General features: G+C 37.1%; 2 protein-coding genes across 2 annotated transcripts in view; one reads left to right on the top strand and one right to left on the bottom strand.

The window, feature by feature from the left end:
- Window positions 1-20,714, top strand: part of TARBP1 (tRNA guanosine 2 -O-methyltransferase TARBP1) — a gene marked incomplete at both ends in the record, with an annotated part of 36,907 nt that extends 16,193 nt beyond the window's left edge. The window contains 17 exons of the mRNA XM_081998564.1: window positions 583-744; window positions 2,374-2,567; window positions 3,258-3,513; window positions 3,600-3,788; window positions 7,038-7,237; window positions 7,374-7,445; window positions 8,555-8,675; window positions 10,186-10,296; window positions 10,841-10,990; window positions 12,397-12,483; window positions 13,365-13,561; window positions 14,677-14,758; window positions 16,164-16,335; window positions 16,583-16,774; window positions 17,740-17,864; window positions 19,011-19,147; window positions 20,549-20,714. Of these exons, the coding sequence (XP_081854690.1) occupies window positions 583-744; window positions 2,374-2,567; window positions 3,258-3,513; window positions 3,600-3,788; window positions 7,038-7,237; window positions 7,374-7,445; window positions 8,555-8,675; window positions 10,186-10,296; window positions 10,841-10,990; window positions 12,397-12,483; window positions 13,365-13,561; window positions 14,677-14,758; window positions 16,164-16,335; window positions 16,583-16,774; window positions 17,740-17,864; window positions 19,011-19,147; window positions 20,549-20,714 (2,613 nt within the window). The remainder of the gene's footprint in view (window positions 1-582; window positions 745-2,373; window positions 2,568-3,257; window positions 3,514-3,599; window positions 3,789-7,037; window positions 7,238-7,373; window positions 7,446-8,554; window positions 8,676-10,185; window positions 10,297-10,840; window positions 10,991-12,396; window positions 12,484-13,364; window positions 13,562-14,676; window positions 14,759-16,163; window positions 16,336-16,582; window positions 16,775-17,739; window positions 17,865-19,010; window positions 19,148-20,548) is intronic.
- Window positions 20,715-21,935: 1,221 nt separating this feature from the next.
- On the bottom strand, window positions 21,936-23,379 carry COA6 (cytochrome c oxidase assembly factor 6; the record flags this gene model as incomplete). The annotated part of the gene is made up of 2 exons (XM_081997955.1): window positions 21,936-22,031; window positions 23,236-23,379. The coding sequence occupies 2 exons, from the start codon at window positions 23,377-23,379 to the stop codon at window positions 21,936-21,938; spliced, it is 240 nt and encodes a 79-aa protein (XP_081854081.1).
- Between the last annotated feature and the right edge of the window lie 1,474 nt (window positions 23,380-24,853).

The following is a 24,853-nucleotide window of genomic DNA, read 5'->3' as shown; positions in this document are numbered from 1 at the left end:
GTCCCTTGAGTACATGGCTTTGTACAGGGGTGTGTTTTATGATACGTGAAGAAAAGTTGCAAGTACAAGAGGAGAATAAAAAAGCCATAAAACAAGCAAGGTATAGCCATGAAATAAAATGTAGTTGGGGAAGAAGTGCAAGGTTGCAGCATTGAGTGTGTACAGGGTGCTGTGATCTGATAACTGAGTTAGCCTGAGTATCGGAAGTGGAGTTCAAAGCAAACTGAGGTGTTTTTACTTGGCGTTCCTTTGGGCCCAGGAAGGGAAGTTAAGTAAACTTAACCAGTTAAAAGAAGTGGAAATATCTTTCAGAATTTCACGCTGTCCCTTCTAAGGCATACTCCAGAGCCCTAAAACTAAACCTGTAACATGAAAAGATTTAAAAAATAATCATCATCCCCCCCAAACCAAACCAACCAACCAAACAAAAAAAAAGCACCCCAAAATTAAAGAAAAGGTTGTTCAGCTGCAGTGACTGTTGTTGTTTTCCTTCTGCTATCATTGTTACTATTAGTTTTCTTTCTTTTCAGTTAAGTTTCCTCCTCTTAATGCCTCAGTTCACCTTTGTTTCCTCATTTTTAGGTTGGCGATCTGGATCGTTGTGATCTATACTTAGCTTTAATTCCAGAGATAGTGAATTTGTGCTTGCAAGTCAGCTGGAAGAAGGTACCATCGGTCAAGAATTTCATTTTGTCCCTGACAAACACATCTATTCTTAATCTTCAGGAGAGAAATTGTGAAGAGGTAATTTAATGTTATTTACAACAGTAAATATTAATATAAAATAAACTAGTAAATATTAATTAAAGGAAGTGTTTTCTTTGTGATGCTTATATATTCTTTAAATTATACATAATTATATAAACATACTATAAATACAAATTAATGTACAAATATTTTATTTGTAATATGTTATTATACATATTAAGATAAATATATAATAACATAATAAACTAATTAAAGGTTTGTCTGTATATGTTCCCTAACACATACATGTCTGTACCTGGCAGTGTAATGATAATGTAAAATATTTGTAGCTAAGATTTTTAGTACTTAATGTTACATTTTTTTGAAGTGTGTGTAGCTAAAGTAAAACTTTAGTTGTAATAATGGACTATGTGTACTGAAAAGCTTTTTCCTCAGATACGAACAAATCTTATCAAGGAAGCTACTGTTAAATGAACAGTTAAATGCCATTTGTATTAATGATCTGTTGAATTTCCAAGCTGGAACATAAAGAGAAAAAGAAATTCCAGAACCAAGCATTGCTTTGCCTCCTTCGTATAGTATGTTCATTGTCCCATAGTTGTATGTATTAGGCTAGTATATCTGAAATAGATATATTTTCAAAAGGTAAAGAAACATTAATAACTTAAATCTCCTTCTTTTATATAAACTAAGATCTGTTGGGCAGTATAATCTTTGGTATTTTCTGGGCTGACTTATTGATCAAGAACAGTTAATAACACATTAAAAAGATTGTAAGTATTTGATTTGCTAGGTTTACTTTTGTAAGGTAACAAAGAGCAAGACTTAATTTTTTTTTTCCCCTTTGGTTATATGAATTATGCACTTATTCCAGTAGTTTCAAAGTAAACATTTTATGGTTCAAACTTAAGTGTTCACTGGGGGCCTCTACCAACTTCTTTTGAATTCAGTGGACTTACATTGTCATGATGATTTCTTCAGCTGCAAATATAGTATATCCTCAGTTTAAGAAGAAAAAAGAAAACGCTGAGTAATTACAGATGAGAAACGTCTTTTCTGTCTTTTACTGTGAAAGTAACTTGAAGATACATAAATAATGTTGAGCTTTTAATACAATTAGCATAATATATGCTAATTGACTTTTTTAATTGAGACTTTATTTCATGTCTCTGAATATCTGTGTTTATGACACAAAATAATCATAGTAGACATTGTGACCTTTTAACCTCTTGGAGCACTTAGCATGTGGTATTCTGAATTTCAGCTGTCTTGTTGCGCTGGGTCTCTGACTATGTGGACCCGCATCTTTTTTCTAATTGCTATCCAGCAATATTTATATATAAATTGCTACCTGGCAAAATAGAAGTGTTCCATCATAGTCGAGTTAGGCACCTGCACTTAACGAATAAGTCACTGTGATTTGCAAGATTTATACTTTTTTCAGTGCTTGCAACTTGTGATTCATTGCACTGACCCAACTGAGCAAAACTGTGTTATGCATAGGGTAAGAAAATTCTTACCCTATTCAGAAGGATGCTGAGTTGCTATCTTACGGTGTCTGAGGTGATATAAATTGGAGGATTATCAAATGTATCAGTAAGTTATTTGTGTCATATTGGAAGAAATCAGTGCATGTTTGCTCATGTATGATTTGGTTTTAATTAGGAGCCAAAGCTTAAAGAACAAATCAAAAAAGTAGCTAGCATGGCTTCACTTGCAGCAGTTTGCAAGATAACGGATCAGAAACCTGAAGCACATCTTGAATCTCTGCCTTCTGTGGATGCTCTGAAGAGATTTATTTCCTTTTCTCAATTTAATGAAGTATTAAAGAAGCCATCTTATACTGAAGAAAAAAGTAGGTATGTCTGTACTATAGCTGCAGTAATTCTCCAGAATAAATTTGTTTAGAAACTGATTAAGATGGTAGCTTTTCCTGTTCTTTTCTTTGTTAACTTTTTACCAAGATAAATGAAGAATTCTGAACACGAACTACTCAGTCAGTTGCTCTTTTGTCTTTTACGTTCAAGTTTTAGACCATTAAAGCAGCCATAATTGATCAGACCAAAGGTTCTTTTGCTCAGTCCTCTAGTGCTATGAAGCCAGAGATAGCTTTGAACATTGTTTATCCTTATGCCAGCTTAAAAGTATATACACTGCGCAAAGCCATAACATGCACGCAAGCAAGTCTACATGGAATTTATTTACTGTTGGGGAAGGGAAGCCCAGAGCAAGTCTGAGAGCCAAAAACCAAATCCTTCGGTAACAAAAAAAGATGGACAGCGTATAGTGAAGTTTCCATGGCATACTCCCCCAGATGTTTATGACTAACGAGACTACCTGAGCTCAGAACTTATTCCTCTGTGTTTAAAAAACTTTATTGGTAGATTTCTCTTCCATGAAGTTGTCCAGTCTCCCTTTGAACCTGTGTAAACTGTAGTGTTTTGAAAAAGTATAGTGAGTTTGTACAGTTAAGATGTTCCTGGTGGAGTAGAATATGCAGGATAAATTAATACAGTATATATTTAAGAATAATACTCTTCTTCTTACAGCTTATGCGAAGAAACATCATCTCAAGGATGGGGAAAAATTGTTGCACGCTATGTTCGTGACCAGTGGATTTGCCTTCGTTTCATTTTAAATTCATTTCCAACACTGGCTCAAGATTATGAAGAAACTTCAGAAATGTCATTATCTACAGTTGAAAAGTCAAGAAAAATTCTACAGTCTGCATTAGAAGCCCTAACAATTCTTCCTTCAGACCAAGTTTTACCGGTGTTCAACTGCATGAAAGTCCTCGTTCCCAAGGTAAAAGGTAAAACAATTGCATGATATTAATGGCTTTGGGGTGTGTTTTGTCAAATGTAACACTTCTTTCTTCCCTTTGTTTTCAGCTTCTGGATTCATCGGAGTCTCTCTGCATAGAAGCATTTGATTTGGCTTGGAAAATTATATCCTCTTTGAGCAACACACAGATAATATTTTGGTCCAATCTAAAAGCTTTTGTTCAGTTCATCTTTGATACTGAGGTTCTAGCTGTTGCTGCAAGTGCAAAGGGCCAAGCGTATGCCAAAATAAAAGAGGTCAGTTTAAGAATTCTTTTTTGGGAAGTGAACATAAATTTTATCTAAAAATGTGTTTTTATTGTCCTTTCAGCTATTGCTATGAATTTTTCATTTCCAAAAAGGTACTAATTTGAGAGTGTTAAGACAAAAGATCTGAGAATTAGATTGAGGGTAAACAAATATTGTTTGTTCTTGTAACACAGAAAATCAAAAGTACTATTTTTTTATTTTTCAGACTGTTGAATATCTTCCGCATTCAGCAAAACAGTTTTTTTCTTTATTTTTACAGGGTTTTTTTGTCTTTATTTTTACATTACACACTTCCTCCTGAATATTTTATTCAGGATTTGCCACCTGAACTATCACAAACTATTAATTTTCTGGAAAAATTATGCCTTTTTCTTGTAGTTCAGTCTTTATGAAAATACTTTCTTAAATGAAAAGTTAGAACCATTCAAAACTTTAATAGATGCTATTGAATAAGCCAACTTGGACTGCTTCTTTAAACTGTTTTTTTTCCTCTTGAGGGTCCATGTGTAGAAATCATAAAAATTATAGTCACCTCAGAGTTCAATTTAATACTGCATGGTAGAGCTGCCTCCATAGTCAAGAAGAGAAAAAAAGTGTCTTTTTTTTTGTAAGATGTATGCAACTTCATGTACTCCAGACGTTCTTGCATCTGTCATGGTGTTCTTTTTTCATTTTGAGTTACTAAAACCGTATTCAATACTTGGATGTTGGTTCATCTTGGCTTTATACACTGGAAATTTGCTTACTCTTTCTTTTCTCAATCTTTCTTGGTTTTCTTGCTTTTTTTCCCCTCTGAGCATTAATTGAATGTTTGCGCAGAACAGTGCACAATGACTGCAAGACTTTTACCAGAGCAGTAATACATTATAAATTACTTAGCAGTGTATATGTATGCTTAGACTATGCTTAGACTGAGTGTCTCACGCGCTGCTTTGCACTTAGCACAGAAATCACACCAGGAGGGGGGGCAGTTTTGCTTTGAAGTTACCTTAAGTAGCTCTGTCCTGGTATCACACTCATAACTGTAAATAATAGTAAATGTCTTCACTTTATTTTCAGCCCAGATACTCCAAAGTTATTTTTAATAAAATACAGAAAAATGGACTCTTCATAGCAATTTAAAATTGCTGTGATATCTCCATATTAGCCTTAAGTATCTTAAAATATAGTCCCATTTATTTTCTCTTTGTTCTTTTTGAAAACTTTCTTCAAATTAATGTTACTGTCATCTGTTTTAAACAGTAGATAACACTTGACATTTGTAGTCTTAATGTGGGCCCAAGCCAAAATAAGATACGTGTGCAAAGATGGTAAGATATCTCCTCAGTTCTAGGAATCTGGTAGCTTTTTCTTTTAATGAGTATCTGTAACAGATAATTGTATGCTCAGTGTTGTAGTAACTGATGAGCTGTAGTTTGGTTTTTATTTTTCTTGCTCTCAAAACTTGTTTAAATTCTTAGAATGACTGTCTTAACTTCAGTGTTAGTATTTCAAGCGTTATGTAAGGTGTATTTTTCCAATGTTGAGAGTCTTGAGTCTGTGTGACAGCTATCCCATTGTCTGCAGTGGGACATACCATGACAGCAGGCATCAAGGAGGTAATGAAGGTCTCCTATACTCAACAAAGGGCATCTGGTCGAGCCACCTTCTGCCCCTTCATGAGAAAATGAAGATAAAGTTCCCAAGCAAGTGTCTACTTAAGTATATTCTTATCCCACTCCTTGGCAGTCTCTATCGCCATTGATACCTTGTGCAATGGCTCTATAGCTTTAGCTAAACAGAAAGAAAAAACAGAACTGCCTGACACTGATTTGTCACAGAAGCATAATTTTAATATTGTCTACCACAGTGCACTCTGTCTTTTTAGTAATAGTTAGAAGGGGTGGAACAAAGGGGTATTTTTGAGCCAAAAAAGGGAATATTGCTATGGTAAAATCCGGAAGGCCTTCCGCAGTTGTTTTAGGCTTAATTTCTTCTGATTTTTTGCTTTTTCTATGTGACTTACTCAAATGTTAATTGTGCTAGAATTTAAATTTCTTTTGTGTGTGCTGGACTTTTACTGTGTTAATGAAACAATTGAAAAACATTCCAGGATTTTGAGAAACGTGTAGTAAACTTCTCAGGTGAAACACAGTAGTTCAATTTTGGAATTATTGGGAAAGTTACAATGCCTGTCTTTGCACTAAAAGTTAAGTTTGAATACTTTGTAAAAAAGCCAAATGCTTCTAGGGTGGGTTGGTTTGTGGGTTTTGGATTTTTTTTTTCCCCCCACCAAATAGTCTTTCTTCAAAGTACGTTCCAGTATTTCAGTTTAGGCTCTTCGTGAGCTGCTTTGGTGCTTTGATCCTTAGCAGTTCAGAGCAACTTTCTCTATAAAAAGTTATTGTCAAAGAATGTCACATTATCAAAAGTATCATTTCATAGCGGGGAAGAGAAGCAGCTTTGTCTTGTAAGAGCTGTCACACCTTCTGGAAAACCATTCTCATGGACAGCTCTAACTAACATTGTCTAAAAAGGAATTTATGAAAAACCCACCTGTTCATTCTGAATCTCCCTGTCCTCTCCCAAATGCTTGCTATTTCTTGGAAAATATTTTCTTTGTAACTGAAGTTTACTTTTGCACTTAGCCTAATGAAGGGAGGAGGACTGGAAAATTTGGGGGCCGTTTTGTTTTGTTTTATTTTTCTCCTTTTGGAGAACTTCTAGATAGCTGTTTCATATATCTTAAATATGACCTAAAAAAAAAAAAGTAAATGGTACAAAGACATTTTTCCACTTTAATTCAAATTCGAACTTTAACTTGAACGTGAGTGTAATACCTATTAAAGAAGAGAATTAGTGCTATGGCTGCCTATGGAAGAAATTTTGTTTAATGTTTAAGTTTTTTCTAAACTGGTAAGGATTAATTAAAAACACCAGGATTGTACTCACTGAAGTAAGCCCAGGTGCACTTGTTCCAGTTATCAGGAGCTGTGTAAAGCATCTGGTGTTACATCTGTTTAAGCAAAGATCAGTTCTATCTTCTGTTAACATAAACGTGTACTGGGCCAATTGTTGCCTCTTTACCTGCCCTTAGAATCAGGGAATTGTAAATAAATTGAAGACAGCATTAACCTGAGCAGATGCAGGATGCAGAAGGAGATCAGACCTGCTAAAATAGATACCAGTGCAATATTCTAATAATACTAGCACTTCTGAAAACTAGATTTTGAATCTGTTATTTTTTCTTCTTTTCAGATAATTTTCAAGCTCATAGATATGTCCACTACAAAGACTGGAGTCTTCAATGTAGTCCTTAGTCATTGTTGTCGATCTTTGATATTTTCCACTGTTGATGAGAGAAGTGCCTTGACAAATGCTTTCTTAAATGCTGGAAATTATTATGAACTTATCACTGAGGGTTGTATCTTTGGAACTGTATTTAGGAGAGACCAAAGGTATAAAAAAAAAAGTCTTTGTGATTGTATTTTTTATAATTTTATGTGCTGTATTTTCTTTTAAACTTTGAGATCATTATTGAAATAATCTGCTATTCTGCTAATGCCGTTGCTTTATCTTCTTTCATCTGTGAAGACTTACTCAGGATGTGCATGCCTTCATAGAAGATCTTGGAGAAGAATGTGCAGCAAATGTTGTTACAGAAAGGTAATGATTTTGAAGATAACATCTTATAATACTTGGTCTGAATTGCATCTTCATTACGATTGATACAATAGGAAGGATGCTGGTTTTGAAGTTAACTTCTTATGAGTGTATTCATAACCTTCATAGCTGTTAGTAAAAGGGGTATATATCACATATTCATAATTCAAATACAAAATGTAGAAAAATGTGAAATATTTTCAGGATAAAATTTGTTAACCTGAATTGAATGGAAATAACTACTTTCTCATTGTGTCCCTTCATAAAAGTAATGCCTTTTAGGATGCAGATATTTTACCGAGTGCTGAATATGTACCTCATCATTGTAGACACAACAGTTAAGAAACTCAGGCTTTAATGCAGCCAGATTTGGAACTTGGCTTTTCAACATTGGTTATAGGCCTTTTTAGCTTGCATACTGACAATAGGTTCTGCTTCCAGTTTTTGAAACAGGGACATTGGCTACTGCATTATTGAAGTTTTTTTGTAGCTTCACTCCCACCTTTACTCAGTGGAAGAAAGACAGAGAAACAGTCTAACATAGTGCTTTGGGAAGTGTTAGTAGTTGCTAAAACCTGAGTTCTTAAAAATGTACTACCACTTCTAGTTCAGTAGTCCTGTATTTTCTCCCAAGAGCTTCTTGTTTTCCAAATATCTGGTTGTGACAGTCTGCAGCTGTGTGATGCTTTGTTACTTATGTCATTAATTCTACTCTTGGCATTAATTATTCCAGATGTCCCAGAGTAACTAATAGGAATCAAGTGTTGTTTTCAACTAGAATATTTGACCAAAACTGCAAGCATAAATTGTTTTAAGATTACAGTTTACAAAAACTTCTTACGATACAGCTATTTCTGCAGAAAATTATTTTAAATGCTTAGATGTTGTTAAAGACCTGTAGCTAGAAGCAGGGGCACATTATCTGGAACTCAGTTGTCTTCATCAGCAAGGATCAACAAACCTTAAAATGTTTGTTCTAGGTATTTGCATATTGTCTCACTACAGAAAGCTTGTTCAAGATGATGTTTGGTGCTTTTTTTATAATTTAGGAATTGTCTTTATGTCTGAATAAGTAGACTTTGATTTTATTTTTTTTAATTAATATTTTACAGTACAAATCGAGACGATCACTATGTTCGGGTTTGTGCCATTAAATTTCTTTGCTTGTTGGATGGATCAAATATGTTGCATAAGACGTTTATGGAAGACATTTTCATCAAACTGCTTGATAAAGTAAACTTCATTTCTCTTGGCATATAAATGTAATGTTAATACAGTTATTAAAATGCAAACATTTTACATTTTACAGTTCTTTGTGTAGCCTGTCTAGATAATATACCAGTAATATACTTTTTTTTTTTGTTTTGTTATGAGATAGAAGTCAATTCAGCCAAAACAAAATAGTAAAAATTGTCTTTTGGGTTTATTTCTCTCTTTTTAGTGGATTTTATAACTTCACAGAACATTATTCAAATTGTCAGCATTGTTCCATTAAGAATCTTCCTTTAGGCTGCAGTTTGAAGCACCATATTTCACTGTAACAATTGCAGACTAGCTTTTGAATTGAGAGTGCTGTTGTCTCCTTAGAAGACCTTTATAAATAGGATTAATGGAGAAGGTTGGGGTCTGATTTTCATTGATAGAATAGCTACTTATGCATTGGCACTAGTTTAACATCAGTGGTAAAGGACTACAGCTGCTATTAGAACATTGCCTGTGCAATTCTGCTTTTGTCTGAAAAACAAGAAGTGGATGGTCCTTCATTCCTGTCAATTAACTACTGGAGGAAAGTGGTTAATACTTGTGCTGTAAGATTGATTAAGTGGGAAAGGTGAGCTTTAAAAGTGATTTCCTTGCTTAAATATGAAGTGCAAACATGTAAAAATAAAGTGTGTTTGTATTTTAATGTTAATACAGGACTTGGATCACCAAAATAATTTCTTTTTAAAAAGTTAAGGAAATATTCTGGGTATCATCTATTTTGAAGGCCAAAACAGAGTATGTAGGGAAAGAATCTAAGCTATGCGAGAAAGTGAATTTCAAATCTTTTCAAAACTCTGTTTATCTCATCTGTTTTCTTTCACATAAAACATCTTATTGCAGAATATCAATTTGTCTTAAAACTGGAGCTGCAGTTACAAGCTAAGCATTCCACCTCACCATGAGGAAAAACTTCCTTACTGTGAGGGTGACGGAGCACTGGAACAGGCTGCCCAGAGAGGTTGTGGAGTCTCCTCTGGAGACCTTCAAAACCCAACTGGACACATTCCTGTGCAGCCTGCCCTCGGTGATCCTGCCTTGGCAGGGGGTTGGATGAGATGGTCTTCAGAGGTCCCTTCCAAGCCCTACCATTCTGTGATTCTGTGACTAAACCCATTTTTTTAAATGTAGACACTAAAATAGAAATGTTTTCATTTCTATACTCATCTTTTCACTTAGGATCTTTATTCTTGTAGGTGCTGTAAATTCTTCAACTTTCTGCTGTTTGAAGAGTCTTAATATCTAACATTTTTGTGCTCTTAAGTAAAAATATTAAGTGGAATTGTATATTCAACTTTCCAAACTTCTCATGGACAAGCTAAAAAACTTAATTCTAAATAAATGGAAATTAATATATTTTTCCTAACTTTAATGCTGATATTAGCTGTGCAGTAGATGCTGCTTTCTCAGTACATTGAAGTATATTTTTACGTATTCAATTTTGAAGGATGAATAGGTAATAAACCTTTTAATTTGCTCTTAGGATGAAGTGGTATCCAGATCTAGAACACGCTATTATGCAAACTCTTTACAGCACAGAATTAAAAATCGGGTATGGCAGACACTTCTAGTTCTTCTTCCGAAGCTTGATCAGGTATTGCTCTTCACTATGAATTCTTATTCTACAAATAAATAAATACCTGCTTTCAGGAATAATTTGGTGAAATGCAAACTGCATATGTTAAATTACAGCAGGGTATAAAAGGCATGTAGTCTCTGTGGCTGATGTAGACGTTTTGTGTAGTTCCATTCTTTCAGTCTGAAGTCATGGATTTATGGTGCATTTCTAGAGGTCACAGGAAACTGGTTCTTGTATTTGTGAATTACAGGGAACTAGATTGTTTCTGTTAAAACTAGCTAAAACTCTGTACTGACTATCTGATTTAAAGCTTTCCATTCAGTAAAAATGTTGCTACTTTATGAACACTCAGAAAATTGAGAAATTTTAGTTTAATGCTTCATAATAAAATATTTGAAAATTATAATACAGAAATTAGATGGTTCTAAAATGTTTTGAGTATTTAAGAATATTTCTAACACTACAATAAAGATGAGAATGTTCTTTATTTAGAATTGATTCCTTCATGGAAATAACTCTTAACAATATACTAAGTGATTATCTGATTTTGTTTTCTCAGAATTTTTTGTGTGGAACCCTTGACAAAGTTTTCCAGGCTGGATTTGGTAACAATCAGGCATCTGTGAAATACTTCATAGAATGGATTGTTATCTTGAGTCTACATAAATACCCCCAGTTCCTTAATAAATTCTGGGATTGCTTTTGCTATGTAAGTAATAACTTTGGCATTCACTTGAAGAGTAATTTGAACAAAGAGGGTACAGTTTGTCTTCCTGTACGTTATTTTCAATGTATTCCAGTTTTCCTTTAGAAGCAGTGGGTTGTAGGGGAGATTAAATTAACTTGGAAGTGAGCTTGGACTATAGTCTGAGACATGTAGAAATTTGTGATATAAAAGTGGCTGAAGACAAGTGAATTCTTCCAGTTGAGAGATTTCCTTCTATAATGTACTACTCTGGTTAGAGTAGAGCTGGCATAGTGAGTCAGAGTACTCTTCGCAGTTGCCAGTGTAAGAGGCATCAGGAACACACGGATGCCCTAGATTCTGAGTTTGGGAAGATACTGCAAAGTCACTTGTGGTTTCCACACCCAGCTTTTGTCTTCTGCATCTTGTTTGTCAGTGGGGACATGGCTTGCATAACACATACTCAATTTGAAGCTTTTATATGGACATCTCTCACAGTGGAGTTCTGTAATGTGATTCTAAAACTGGAGGCAGGGTTTGAATTCGTGAAAGTCATGAAAGGGTTGACTGAGAACCGACTTGCTAGCATTTCATTTTTATATCTTGGGTTCTTCAATTACCCCTAAAACTTGACCTGTATCAATTGTCTGTATTGATATTCTTGAATTTGTTAGCATTGTACATTGGGGCTGAGTAGAAAGTGTATGTACTTGCATCTTCTCCAGCATATAGGAAGACATGACTTGCAGTCGTACCTCTGCTGAAGTCCACCACTCATAATAGTTAAACGTAAATATTGTCTTGCTTATCCAATAGCCTAGATGCTACTGTAGTTTTTTTAAAAGCCAAACAGTAGGAAAAGAACTAAAATTAAATAGAAAAATTGCAAAACTGTATATATACATTTTTCGCCCAAAACCAGGCAGGTTATTAGTACTACTGTGAGACAACTTTTCTTGCTAGTGATGTGTGCTGCAATGCTGTGGCAAAATGGATGAATAGGAACTATGTAAGGAGAAGTGGTGAATAGATGTGTGGAAACTCATTTCTTCCAGTACAGAACATGGGTGAGGCTGATGCTAGGCTTTTTGTTCTGTGTCCAATACCCGGAAAAGAATCCCCAAGGTTTTTATAGGGTTTAGAGCTTTTTGGTGGAGGGAGATGGGATATGGTGAATTCGGGTTGAATTTTAGCTCATTTACACTGCTGTATACTTAATTCTGATTGATGTGTTAGTAAAAAGCAAATAATATGTTAGGAAAAATGAAATCTTAATAATAGGAACTTCGTATTTTAGTGAGTCTTGCTGTGGAATCTCATGTTTTTTTAATAGCGTTGATATTGCGTCTGCAGAACATGCTGTAAAAACTTACAGGGTATAAAAACATTTTATATATGCATATTTCTTTTTACATTCTCTTTTGCTTTAGGATGAAGAAAAGCTTAAAACAAGCATCTGCACATTTTTGTCAGTGTTATCACACTTTGACATCGTTCTTCAAAATACTTCAGAGAAGGTAAGTTTGACTAAAAGTGTTCATTTTTATTCAGTTGCACTGTATGTGGATTTCTGAAATAACACATTTTTGCAGTCTGTTTTCAAAACCTTTTTAATACCTACCTCCTACTAAGGTATCCTTTGATATGGAAAACACTAAGTCTTCCTGTCACCTCTGTAGCATAGTGGACTTAGGAAAACAAGCTAAATGGCAGATGTCCTGGATACGTAGGGCCTCATTACCTGTGAGTTTTTCTAGAGTAGCTGCTCCAGTTTTACCTAAATGTGTGGATGCACCTGGGTTTGTTTTTCTTGCTGCTCTTGTTTAATCTGCATGAAATTGGGCAGGGATAACCTAGAAGGTGATGATCTTTCTACAGAATAACAGCACTCAAATATGGAGCTCTTTGGCAACAGCTAGTCCGTATTACATTTAGCATTCTTTATTTGGAATTCTCAGGTTTTTTTATGGAACTTCAAAATAGAGAGTGAAATACAGTCAGATGTTACGTTAGGTCAAATACTTCACTTCTGTAGCAATCTAGGCATTTCTGTTGGTTTTTTTACTGTTTGCATATATTTGCAAGATCAGCTTTCTGAGTGCTAGAAAATCAGAAGTTAACAGAGGTTTCCTTGTATGCAGAAATACAATTTTTAAAGCAAATTCATACATTTTTAAAACACAGGTAGGGCTTTAGGTCTGAAGAAAGGAAATTAGGACCATGTTCTGAAGCCTGCATTTGCACATATATGTACTGTTAAAGCTTTGGACTTTCTGAGAGGTTGTTTTTTGAGGAAGCCACTGTTTCTTGGGCCACTCTTGCTTTTCTACTTCTAAATGGTATGTTAAGACTTAACATAAATGAAAGAAACATCCCTATTCTTTTTTTTTTTTTTTAGAAGCCGGCTTTGAAGAAAGCCCTCATAGTTGTTCTACAGTGGTGTTTCAACCATAACTTCAGCGTTCGACTTTATGCATTAGTTGCCCTTAAAAAAATCTGGGGTATGTGCAGAATGTTGCATGTGGAGGAATTTGAAGCTCTGACACCAGTTATTGAATCTAGCCTTCAACAAGTGGAAAACATGCATGGCACAGGGTTAGTAACATTTTTCTGACTTAAAGCTTAATATTGTTCTTCTGAACCATTTGCAGCAAGGCTAATTTTCTAAAATAGCACTCGATAATTTCTCTGGGTTTTTGTGGGGGGTGGTGGTTATTCTGTTCAAAAAGAAACTAAGACTTGGAAATGGAAATCTAGTTATCAGCAAAGAAAATGAAGTGATAATTCAGTGTAGCATTACAGTCTGAAAGCACACCAGGAAAACCTCAAGGCATGTCTGAATAGCGCTCGTAGTTTAGGAGTGGAGTAAAAAAAGACAGTCAGGAGTGCTTGATTTCCTTACCTAATGGGTTTTGAAGCTATACAAATCATTGTTCTTAACTTCCTGGTGCCAGTAAATTCTCAAATATAAAATCTGAAAAGTTTTTGGTGTTAATATTTGAAAAATCTTCTGCGAGGAAAAAATGGATAGGGAAATAAATTTTGGGTGATGGTTAAATGAGCTTTACAGAAATGCATTTCTGCTTACTGATTTGGAAATACAATAATTCAGGTAATTTTTGTACTATCTGTGTGTTTGTATTCTTTTTCTTAGCCCTGTTTTTAGGAGTTATTCAAACTATTTAGAATTTCTGACAGTGGTGTCAGCCAACATAAACTTGGGACTGCTGCTGACAGGCTGCTTTTTTTTTTTTTTTTTTTTCAGAAACCATTAGCATTCATTTCTCCCATCAGAGTCACTGTTAAATCACTCATGTCAAGAAAGCAGCAGAGGAGGAGTCTGCTTTTTTCTTTTTTTTTCCACAGCTAAAAGTTGTCAGTGAACCATAGGCTGCACTTTCCTTCAGAGGCCTAGATGGGATACCCCTTCCTGTGAATTTGCTTCTTTGAATAATACAATTTGGAGACATGTTATGGGCCTTTCTTGAAAAATAAATAAAACATTTCCTGAATGCTGTTTGGTTTGGGTTTGTTCTGGTTTTGTGTTGGGGTTTTTTATGGGTCCTTAATTGTTAAAGTATTTTCTTTCCCGTACAGCATATAGTAAACACAATCAGGTTGTCTTATTCCAATTTGACAATTTAAAAAAAAAAATCCAGTGCATTGCCTTTTTTTGTGCATCTTTCTTACATTACTTTCTGCAATTGCAGGAATGCTGGAAGGAACTGGCAGCGAATCCAAGATCATTTCTTCTTTGCAACATTTCATCCAGTTGAGGATTACAGTCTAGAGGCAAGTCCAAGACTATTGCTGATCGTTGTGTTTGCGTAGTTTTACAACTATATTTTTAACTTTCTTTGTACATTCTAATGTACAATGAATAATGATCAACTATTATTAATTTAAAACTCTGAAAAATTACTTCACCTGAATTGTTATGGATTTTAGACTAAGACTGCAGCTTAATTCTCTAATTATTACTGTCTTAAAAACCCAGGTCAATTAAGAAGATGTATGCATGATGAATGTGCCCATCTGTGTGGGAGTTAATCAGGTTTTATATTTGTGGCTGGAAAAGTTGCTTCTAATAACTGAAGAACATCTACCTGAGCACATGTAGTTTGTAAGGATTTTTGAAATATCTCCTGTTCTTAGAAGTGGCTCAAGGTTGCTTAACTAAATTTTTGTTTAATGTGAAGGGTATACAAATATATAACTCCTACAGTGTCTTTTTCAGCTATCCTTTTTTGCCATAGCTTAAATAACAGCTGAATAAACACTGGGGGAAGGCAGGGAAAAATAAGGCTGCAGACAAAAATGAGAGAGAGGAACTAAGCTAGAAATAGAAGGTAAACACGAATGTGAAAAGGGGTACATGTGTTCTGGTATAAACAGTGCCATCTTTCAGGCAAGGATTTTTTTCCTTTTTTTTTTTTTTCCACTGGTGTTCTGTGAAGTATTTTTGAGAACACTTATATATGCTAGATATGACTTAGCAAAATTCATCAGTGAAAATCCTGAACAAGGAAAATTAAAAAAAAATAAAAGAGCAAGGCTAATAACACTTGTTAAGTATTTAAATGTATTCAGGGTGCATCTTCACCTTCATCTTGAGAGTGCATTGGGATAAACAAGGTGTCTGGGTTTTAAACTCTTCATTTTACGTAGCCTTTCCCTTGGGGGGGGGTGTTCCTCCTTGATAGATTATGGTTAGCTGTATTGGTAGTGCTGAGTTGGATTTTACCACTAGATTTTAATGTTTTTGACTATATTCTTTTTGATATTGGATCAATCCACATTCTTTACTAGAAGTTCATAAGGGCATTTGAAAACTGTAGTGTTACATGTAGAACGTTTTCACAAGACCTCTGTGCTGAGAAGCATAGCAGTAATTCTTTGGTGTTCTATAATTTTCAGAACAATAATCAATGCAGATCCTTAAAAAAGGTCTGATTGGAGAGAGAAAAACTATTTATGAAAGTTTGGGATAGCACAATATTCATCACTTTACATGGAGTAAAGTGATGAATATTGAGAGAGATACTTAGTATAACTTACTAGTTAACGTCAAGTAACCAAGAAAAGTATTAAAATCATAGAATAGTAGATGTGTGCGATAAAATTACCAGAGGTTAATTTATTTTCTGTTTTGCTTGCTTTAGTGGTGCTCTGCTAATAACACTGTGTTACATTGCAGACAATATTTTACACTCTTCCCCGCCTTTCGGAACTTGCTGAAGATGAATGGATCTCACTTGCTAAATTTGACAGATTCACTGACGTTCCTTTACCACCAACATTTCAGTGGTATCGTTCTCGAATGGAACTTCTACATCTGAAACCAAGTGACTGGTCTCAGCAAGACATGGGTAAAATATAGCTAATCTATATTAAATATAATTACTTGTATGAAGTAGCTGTATCCATCTGTATTCAATCTGATCTCTGTGTTACCCTGTTGAAGCAACCTTGTATCTATGTGGGCAGAGTACATGCGATAAAATAATAGTAGATGATTAATACTGTGTCTACAGTATTACCATTTAGATAATCTTTACTGAAGCAGTAGTTTCACTACTGCTTGCATAGCCATATGACTCATACTTGTTTTCACAGGTTCAAATTCAGCTGAAACAGATAGCCAGACAGAATGGACTGATGTTCAGAAAAAGATTATACCCTGGAAGAACAGTACTCCTAGTTTAGACCTGGAAATGGTATTTCAGGATCGTGCTGCTAAACTTGGTAAATCAAACAGCAGACTGATTGTGGTGGCTTCGCTCATTGATAAACCTACCAATTTAGGAGGTAAGATTGATTGCACAATTTTAGACCTTAGAGCCCACTTGGATAATAAGAATGAATTTCATCTTATGTTGATAATTAGAAAATTATTTAAGTACTGCTCAGAGAAATAGATCATTATCCTGAAAAAAACCTGGTAACCAAAAGAAATCCTACCTGCTTCAGAATAAGGGGTCTTCTATAGTAACATTTTAAGGAAAAAAAAAAGTACTTACGGAGAGCATGCATTAATTAAATAGAACTTTGCTGTACATCAAGCTCAGTTTCTTACTGTTATTTATGTTCTTTGTTACAGTTGAGTTTTTCAATTTATATGCAGTTAAGGGAAGTAACTTGCTTTTACTTTTTTTTTCCTGTAACAATTAAGCCAAATCTTGTGGACCTACTAATTTCTCATGACTGTTGGACAGGAAAGTGCCCATTCCTGATTCAGTATTCTTCACAATATTGTGCAAGCTATGATATAATAAATCCTGCAGATTATTGCATTGTGCTTGCTGTTGTCAGCAATTTCAGTATCTGCGGTGAGACAGTTAATGAAAAATAAGTGCACAAGCTGGTGCTGTCTGCATTGTAATAATGTAATGTGTCATTCTCTCAAGCCTTCCACTTAACAGGTACCGGATTTAGAGCTTAAGCATGTGTGTATGTGTGCATCCATCCCTGCCTACGTTTTTACACTGACCCATTACTTTGTGTAATTAGTTTTGTAGAAGCATGTTGTCAGACATAGTGCTTTTCTAATTCTTGTATTTCTGCTGTTACAAAATGGTTTTTTTCCCCTGGTAAATTGTATGGAACAAGGTGTAACTTGGAACAGATGTAAACAGCACCTGAAACTGGTTAAAGATAGAGGACTAAAGTAACCATTTCTCTTTCAGATTCTTTGTCCTTTTTCACTTGCTAAAATATTCTGGCTTGGTGTTTATTTTCTACACAAAAATAACTTTTGCTTCTTGTGTTCGTAGGTTTATGTCGTACAAGTGAAATATTTGGGGCATCTGCACTAGTTGTTGGCAGTCTTCATTATATACAGGATAAGCAGTTTCAGCATCTTAGCGTTTCTGCAGAGCAGTGGCTCCCCCTTGTTGAGGTGAATGGAAACATTTTAATAGCTAAAAAGTGTACTGTACATCTTCAGTTATCAGATGCACAGTTCGGTGTCTTTTTTTTTTATTCTCCTGCAAAATGAACTTTTTATTTAACAGAAGCTCCTGCTGTTATCTCGGAGACTTAATTTTGAGTGTTAGGAATAAACTGGCTTATTTCATACAATTTATTCATTTATTAATTAAAAAAAAAGCTTTTAATTTCTTACTGCTGATAAACTGATTATGTGAATTGTCATTATTACATCTCACTCTGTGTTTTATAGTGGTGTGTTGGAATTTAATGTTTATTTATACAAGTTGAACAACACTTCATTTATTTTGCTTGGTCCATTGCTTTTGGTAACTTCATGGGGATAATCTTTGAGTTTGCCTGAAGCTAACTTGTACCAACCTTTTAGAACCTATTATCTAGCTTATAAAAACGAGGGTTTCAACCTGTATGTTTAGTATTGGGTAGAAAATCTGTTTTTTAAGATCAGCTTTAAATCATCTGAAAAATTCAGAGCAAATTTTTCATTTTTTTCCCCGTAGTGTTTATTTTCAGGCTATTAAAATTTTTTTCTTCAGAACAAGATAGCTGTAGTGTGTTTTGCGTAAAACAGAATGCTGATGGATGTTGTCGTGCCTGATCTCTGTACGGAAGTGTACTGAGAGACCTTCTGTCACGTGACGAAATTGGCATTTAATACAAAAAGCAGTTTACAGAACAGGATGACGACAACTAAGAAATTATTTACTGCAAGCTATTGCAAGTTGTAATGCAGGCATGTAAGGCAACTCAGCTTCAGTAATGGCTGTTGCATTGTCTTGGGAAGGGAAACAACTATGCACCTTGTCCCTATGCAAGAGTGATTCACACGTAAGATTTGTAGCTCTCGGAAGCGTAGAAAAGCCTTTGTTCGTTGTATTAGTGGAGGACGTTTTTGTGGCATTACTTAACCTTTTGTGGTATTGCTGAAGAGCTTTTAAAATGGTAAGCTATGTATGTGGATTGAGTCTTTGGGGATAATAAAGGTCATTCATCTTAAAAACTGTCCAAGTAAATTGATTTTTTTATGGTAACTTCAGAAGTTTACAAATGACAGTATTTAAATATTTGTGTATTTCTCTCTGCTTTTGATGGACAGGTGAAGCCATCTCAGCTTGTTGATTATTTGCAGCAGAAAAAAACAGAAGGCTACACTATTATTGGTGTGGAGCAGACAGCTAAAAGTTTTGATCTTACAGAATATTGCTTCCCAGAGAAGTCACTATTATTGCTGGGGTAAGAACACGCACTTTTTTATAAATCTACCTCTTGCAGTCCGTCCCTTCTACTAGTCAGAGTTTGGTCATATGAAAACCAAGTGACACTGGTAAAGGCAGATTAAGAATGGGAAATGATTATGGCAACAGCAGAGTTTGGCTTTGTGTGCTAAGGAGTAGGAGGTATTGTTACCTACTCCTGCATGATCCCTCTCCTTATACTTAACCTATCCATACACTGCAACTGCAACCCCTTTTTTTATGGGTGGAGGTAGCAACAGCATGGATTATAGTTTATGAGGTGTGGTAGATACCATCTGTTCACTTTAGTGGTACGAGGCACTGTATGTGTAGGCTGCAGTGCGCTCAGCAAGGAGGAGGGCTGCCTGTTTGCCTTGCTTAACTTGGTGAGGAGGACTGGAACAGAGTGGGAGTATGCATAGCTGGGAGATGCTTTTAAAAATTAAGATTAATTATTATATAAATAATAAATACTATCAAATAAAATAATTAATAATTAAATAATATACTTTAATAATTAAACAATAAATAATATAAAATTAATTGAAAAATTAATGAGGCACAGGACAAAGTAGCAAGTTTTTTGCAGTACAAGCAGAGGCTGGGAGGACTTCAGGGAGAAGCAATAATCAGTTGCTATAATCAGGCAAGCCTCTGATGTGACAAAGGGGAGACTACTTCAAGAAATGTAGAGGAAAGTGCCTGCAAGTCAGAAAGCTACTAGAATTGGAGGGCCACTGAGTGAGACCAGGAGGAAGGGCCCGTCTATCCTTTTAGGACAAAGTGGGCAGAAATACCAATTTTTCAAGCCTTCTTATATGTAGCTTGTCTTCAGAATGTAGTTCTCATAATCACCTTGTTCTCTTCTAATTAAAAACATACTTGTAATTCCCAATAACCTTTGGTATCTTCTGGTGTGCTCATTCTGAAGAGATGAAACATTTCCAGTTCAAGGCTTCTGTCAGTCTTGACATTCCCTCATAGCAAGACCTCATTGAATGTAGCATGGGCAATTGAGCTTCCCTAGTGTGCCAGCAGCTTCATGCCCTGGTCATTTCATCTATAGCCGTTTATTTCACTATTTAAGGATAATTTCCAAATAAAGGCAAAGAGGGAGTTCTTATGCTGCGGGTTCAGCTATTGCTGGACCCGTGAATTAAAGAGTAGTGCTCTACAAATTTTGCTAAATCAAAGGTTAGTCAGGTCTCCCATGTTTTCTTTCTATCTGTAACATATTACTGTTTTTTAAAAAGATAATTTCTTGTCCTGATTAGTTATACTAAGGGCATATGCCACCATTTGTCAAATGGTGTTTTGATGCTGTTGTGACTTTTGCATCTTCAGCTTTCTGGAACACCCATCTTTTCCCAGATACAAGTTACTGTTTCTTCTTTACTAGAAATGAACATGAAGGAATCCCAGCAAACCTGATTCACCACCTGGATGTCTGTGTGGAAATTCCTCAGCAGGGTATTATTCGATCACTCAATGTTCATGTAAGTGGAGCTCTGCTGATCTGGGAGTACACAAGGCAACAAGTGATCAAGCAAAAACAACAAAAATAACTGCGAAGAGTTTGTGCCTTACAGTACAGCTGTGTGACTTACTGTGGTGCTACAATGTGAAATTCTGAGTGTACAAGATACAAACTCAGGGTGAATGAGGGTTCTTAAGTTTTGCATGTTTTTTTCTCTGTAGTTCAGACTGATTTTTAAATGCCTTAATACTTTACCTCCTTAAATAAAACTGTTGCATTGGAAATAAATACTCTTTATATTGCATGTGGTGTATGTGATTTTTCTGCTGTTAGAGCGTCAGCATAGTACCATGAACTATTCCAAACTAAAACACAGAATTTTTTTTTTTTACTTGAGTTACTTTAAGATGACCATACTTCAATTTGAAGTGGTACCTTCCTCTAACCACAATCAAAACTTACTGTAGCCAGAGAAAAGTATTTAATCCCTCCAGCTTCTAGATACACTAGATTATATAATTTTTGCAAGGTGAATCCACTTACATTATTAAAAATTGTCTGTGCTGCCCCTTGTTTAAGTGCCTTCTGTGGTAATGTTTACTAATCCTGCTGTAAATGGTCTGTATCTTTAATGGAGTTGCTTCAGTAAGGTAATAAAAAACTAAATTACACAAAAGGCCATAATGTGAGAATTGTGATAAATAACTGTCATACTTCTAAGAGATAAAAACTGTTTATCGCTAATGTAAAAATTCCTGTTACTTATAAACTAGTATACTCAATGTATCATATGCACAGGATGCATTAGGTCTTCTAATGCCTGCTGCTTTACAGACTGATGTCTGAATTAAACAGTATTTTAAAATACTTAGAAATACTTGATAAATGACAAATACAAATTACATTATACCATTACCTCCTTAGGACAAGGAGGGGAAGTTGGAACAGCTTTTCTTTTTCTAAGGAAAAAGTGGTTCACTTACTGAAAAACAATTTTATTGTTTTCTTTAGAATATGTACGTTACACATAATCATTTATTCCTGTGCAACAATTTGACTAATTATACATTCAAAACCTTAGATTTGAGAACAGCCCTGCACCATATTTCTTTGACTTAGACTCATGAAAAAGCTGTCCATGACCATCTTTTTTTCAGCAGACACATGAAACCTTGCAACAAGAAAGGCAGCCTGCATTTCGGGGAGACAGCCCAGATTACCAGTTGTTGAGCTCAAGCAACTTCTGTTGCTTTCTCATGCTTCTTCATTCGCAGTTATTCTCACTAGATTTATTTTGAAAGCAGAGTACCTAAGACTTTCCAGCAGCTTCTGGAGGATGATACCCTTCTGTTTCAAGCTTTCTTTTATATTTTAAGAAGTCTCTTCTTTTATTGAAGTATTTGACCTGTTCAAAAAGAGAAAAGATGGTCATCAGAAGAAACGAGCAGAGGAAGGAGCTTTGTGCATCACAAGCGTACGGAATAAATAGTCTTTGGTCACTGAGCTTCAGGAGGATTTTAACTGAATACACTAGTTACGAGTTTTTTCATTGTTGAAGTCAAAGACTAGATGGGTTGGGGGATGTTTTTATCATTTTGAAAGTGAATTCCAGTTTCCTGTTATAACCACTCCCATTACTTCCATGGACATCTGATAAAAGTTGTCTTACTGCCTTACTATTTCACCACTATGAACAGAGATTATTGGTAATAGAAAGGTAAATCCAGCAGCTTTTCTATGATGTTACAGACTATGTCACCTCTGAATTCATTAGCTAGAGCCACTAATGTGCATGGTGCAAAGCACTAGCAGATGAAACCACTATGCCTGGAGATGATATACAGCAGAACTGCAGTGTTCAAAGCATAAGTCAGTACAGCAACTGTGAAGGTACCTGGGTGATTTAACTGCCTTCAATCACCAGCTCCGACAGGAACTGTTCAGACCCTCAGACACTACTGTTACTAAAAGGCAATGCGTATTAAAGTTAAGAATTGTAGCTTGATTTTAGGAAGCTAAAAAGCACGAGTGAGTTACTTCTAAGCAGATTGCAATTATACTGCATGAAGAAGGGTATTTTTATGCACGAGAAGATATCAGCTGCCAGTCTTAAGATGCCATGCAACTGCGAGCCCTGCGCATCACCTCCCTTCCACATCAGCTTTTCTTCTTTAGTAACAGTAATTTCTGTGCACTTCTAAAGGCTTTCAGAACTTTCAATTAAACAACAAACCTATATGCTTGTATAGTTGTGTAGTTATGTGAAAGTTGGAAATTGTATTTTCCTTTTCCCTTTATACTAACTTCTCATAGTTCCCGGGCCAGTCAGTGGTCTGCTCAGCGGTTTAATTTCCTAGGAAGACCGCAAGTGTGCAAACCAAGTCACGGCTGACAAGGGTGCAGGGTTATCGATGAGAAAGTGTAAGACTACACACGTCCTGCAATCCAAGCAGCTGGAGCTGCCGTCATTAACATAGTAAATGTTAATGTAAACAAGGTAAGTTACTTGTCGGTGCTGCCACTAACGTGCAAAGAAAAGCTCTGGTGGTTTAGGACGGGCTTTAGGAGGCCGAGGGCGGGAGGACGCGTAGGGAGCGGCGGCTGCTCACCCACTGCTGCGGGCACCGGGACTCGAAGGACAGCCGCAGCTTCTCACACTTGGAGGCATCATCCGCGTGCCTCTCCAAGCACTGCCAGAACTCGTCCCGGGCCCCCCAGCAGGCCTTCCTCTCCTCCATCGTTGGCGCCGACATCTTCGCTACCGACCTGAAAACAAACGGTGGTTGTCCAAGCGCGCCTCGCGCCCGGCGCTGCCCCGGGCCGACTGCGAGCCCTCACCGCGCCTCGCCGCTTCCACAGAGGAGCCCGACACCGCCCCGCTCGCCATCCCAAGGCCCCGCACTCACCCGCCCGGCCCAGCCTCGCTCGGCGAAGGTCACGGTCCCGGAAGCGATACCGCGCTGGAGAGGAGCGGAGCGGCGCTTTTCCTAGTGCGCAGGCGCAGCCCAGACGGCCCGGGCTGAGATTGGCAGGCGGACCGGTTGCCCCGCCCCCCCCGCGCGAGGCCGTGGTCACCATGGGGACGGAGGTGCCGGCGCCCCTGGCGGGGCTGGGGCTGGGCAGCCGGGGTTCCCCAAATCCTCCCCTCCGCAGCGGTTCCCCCTGCAGGCCCTTCCGGGGTGCACGTTCCCGCTCTGGCCTCCCAGTCGGAGGAGGAAGAGCCGTGCTTTTGCGGAAGGCGTATTTAAAGCCCCAGAGGTACGTGGTTTCGCTGGCTCTGCGCACCTTAGAAAAACCACCCTGGAAAGGTTTCTCGTGGTGGCCTTCGTCGCTAAGTCAAGCTGATAATAAAAACAAGGGCGAAGAACGGGTTCACCCCAGTGGAATAAAAATTTACTCGTAGTAAGGGCAGTAGCCTGGGGGCCGGCCGGGTGGGCGCCTGGCGAGCTCAGCCGAGCAGCGAGACCAGGCGCGAAGCCGGTGCGTGCAGGGCTGGTGAAAAGCATTCGGGGCAAACTGTGTCTTTCTTTTATTTGAGGCTCGGTGGCATTGCCTCGCGGCAGCCGGTCAAGGCACTGACAGCCTTCCTCGTCGGCCGCCTGGAAATGCGGAGTGGTTTTGAAGTTTCGAAGCTACGGCGCACGTTTCCGTAATAACGTGCTGCGGTTTTGGGAAGGGTGACATTCTGGCAGCTGGGAAGAGCCTAACTCTGCGCGGTGCTGAGCCCTTGGCAGCTCCCAGGCCGGCGGCTTTACCAGGAGCTTGCCGATAGCCGGTGCGCCTGCCCGGTGCTGGAGGCCGCTCAGCAGCCGGGCCGGGGAGCGGGTGTAGCTGTCCGTCTGGGTTGAGCTGGTTTTCTTCCTCAGCATGGGGTGCTGGTTCTGGCTGGTGGTGGTGGGCATGCTTTCCTGGTTCTCCTTGCAGGTGACTCACTGGTCTTGATACAAGGAACGGTATTTTAAGAGAAGACAAAGGGTTTGCACTTCTTCAGCAGAGGTCCCTCTAAGCCAGACAGATCTGGAGGTAATTTTGTTGTCAAAACACTTAACCAACCCTTGGAAGGGATACTTTTGCGGAGCAAAGTGAATGCGACTGCTGCTGTGCACTGTAGGGTATATAACACAGCCCATGTTCTTGTCCCTGCCTATTTGCTTAACCACCTTCTGTTTGCTAGACTATGATAGGTAAGAGACCGAAATGCAGTAATTTAATTTCTAATAGAACAGA

This window comes from Phaethon aethereus, assembly GCF_964289735.1.
Source record: "Phaethon aethereus genome assembly, chromosome: 3".
In the NCBI taxonomy this organism is placed as follows: Eukaryota; Metazoa; Chordata; class Aves; order Phaethontiformes; family Phaethontidae; genus Phaethon; species Phaethon aethereus.
Note: the sequence above shows the minus strand (reverse complement) of the source record. Positions and strands in the feature narration are given on the sequence as shown.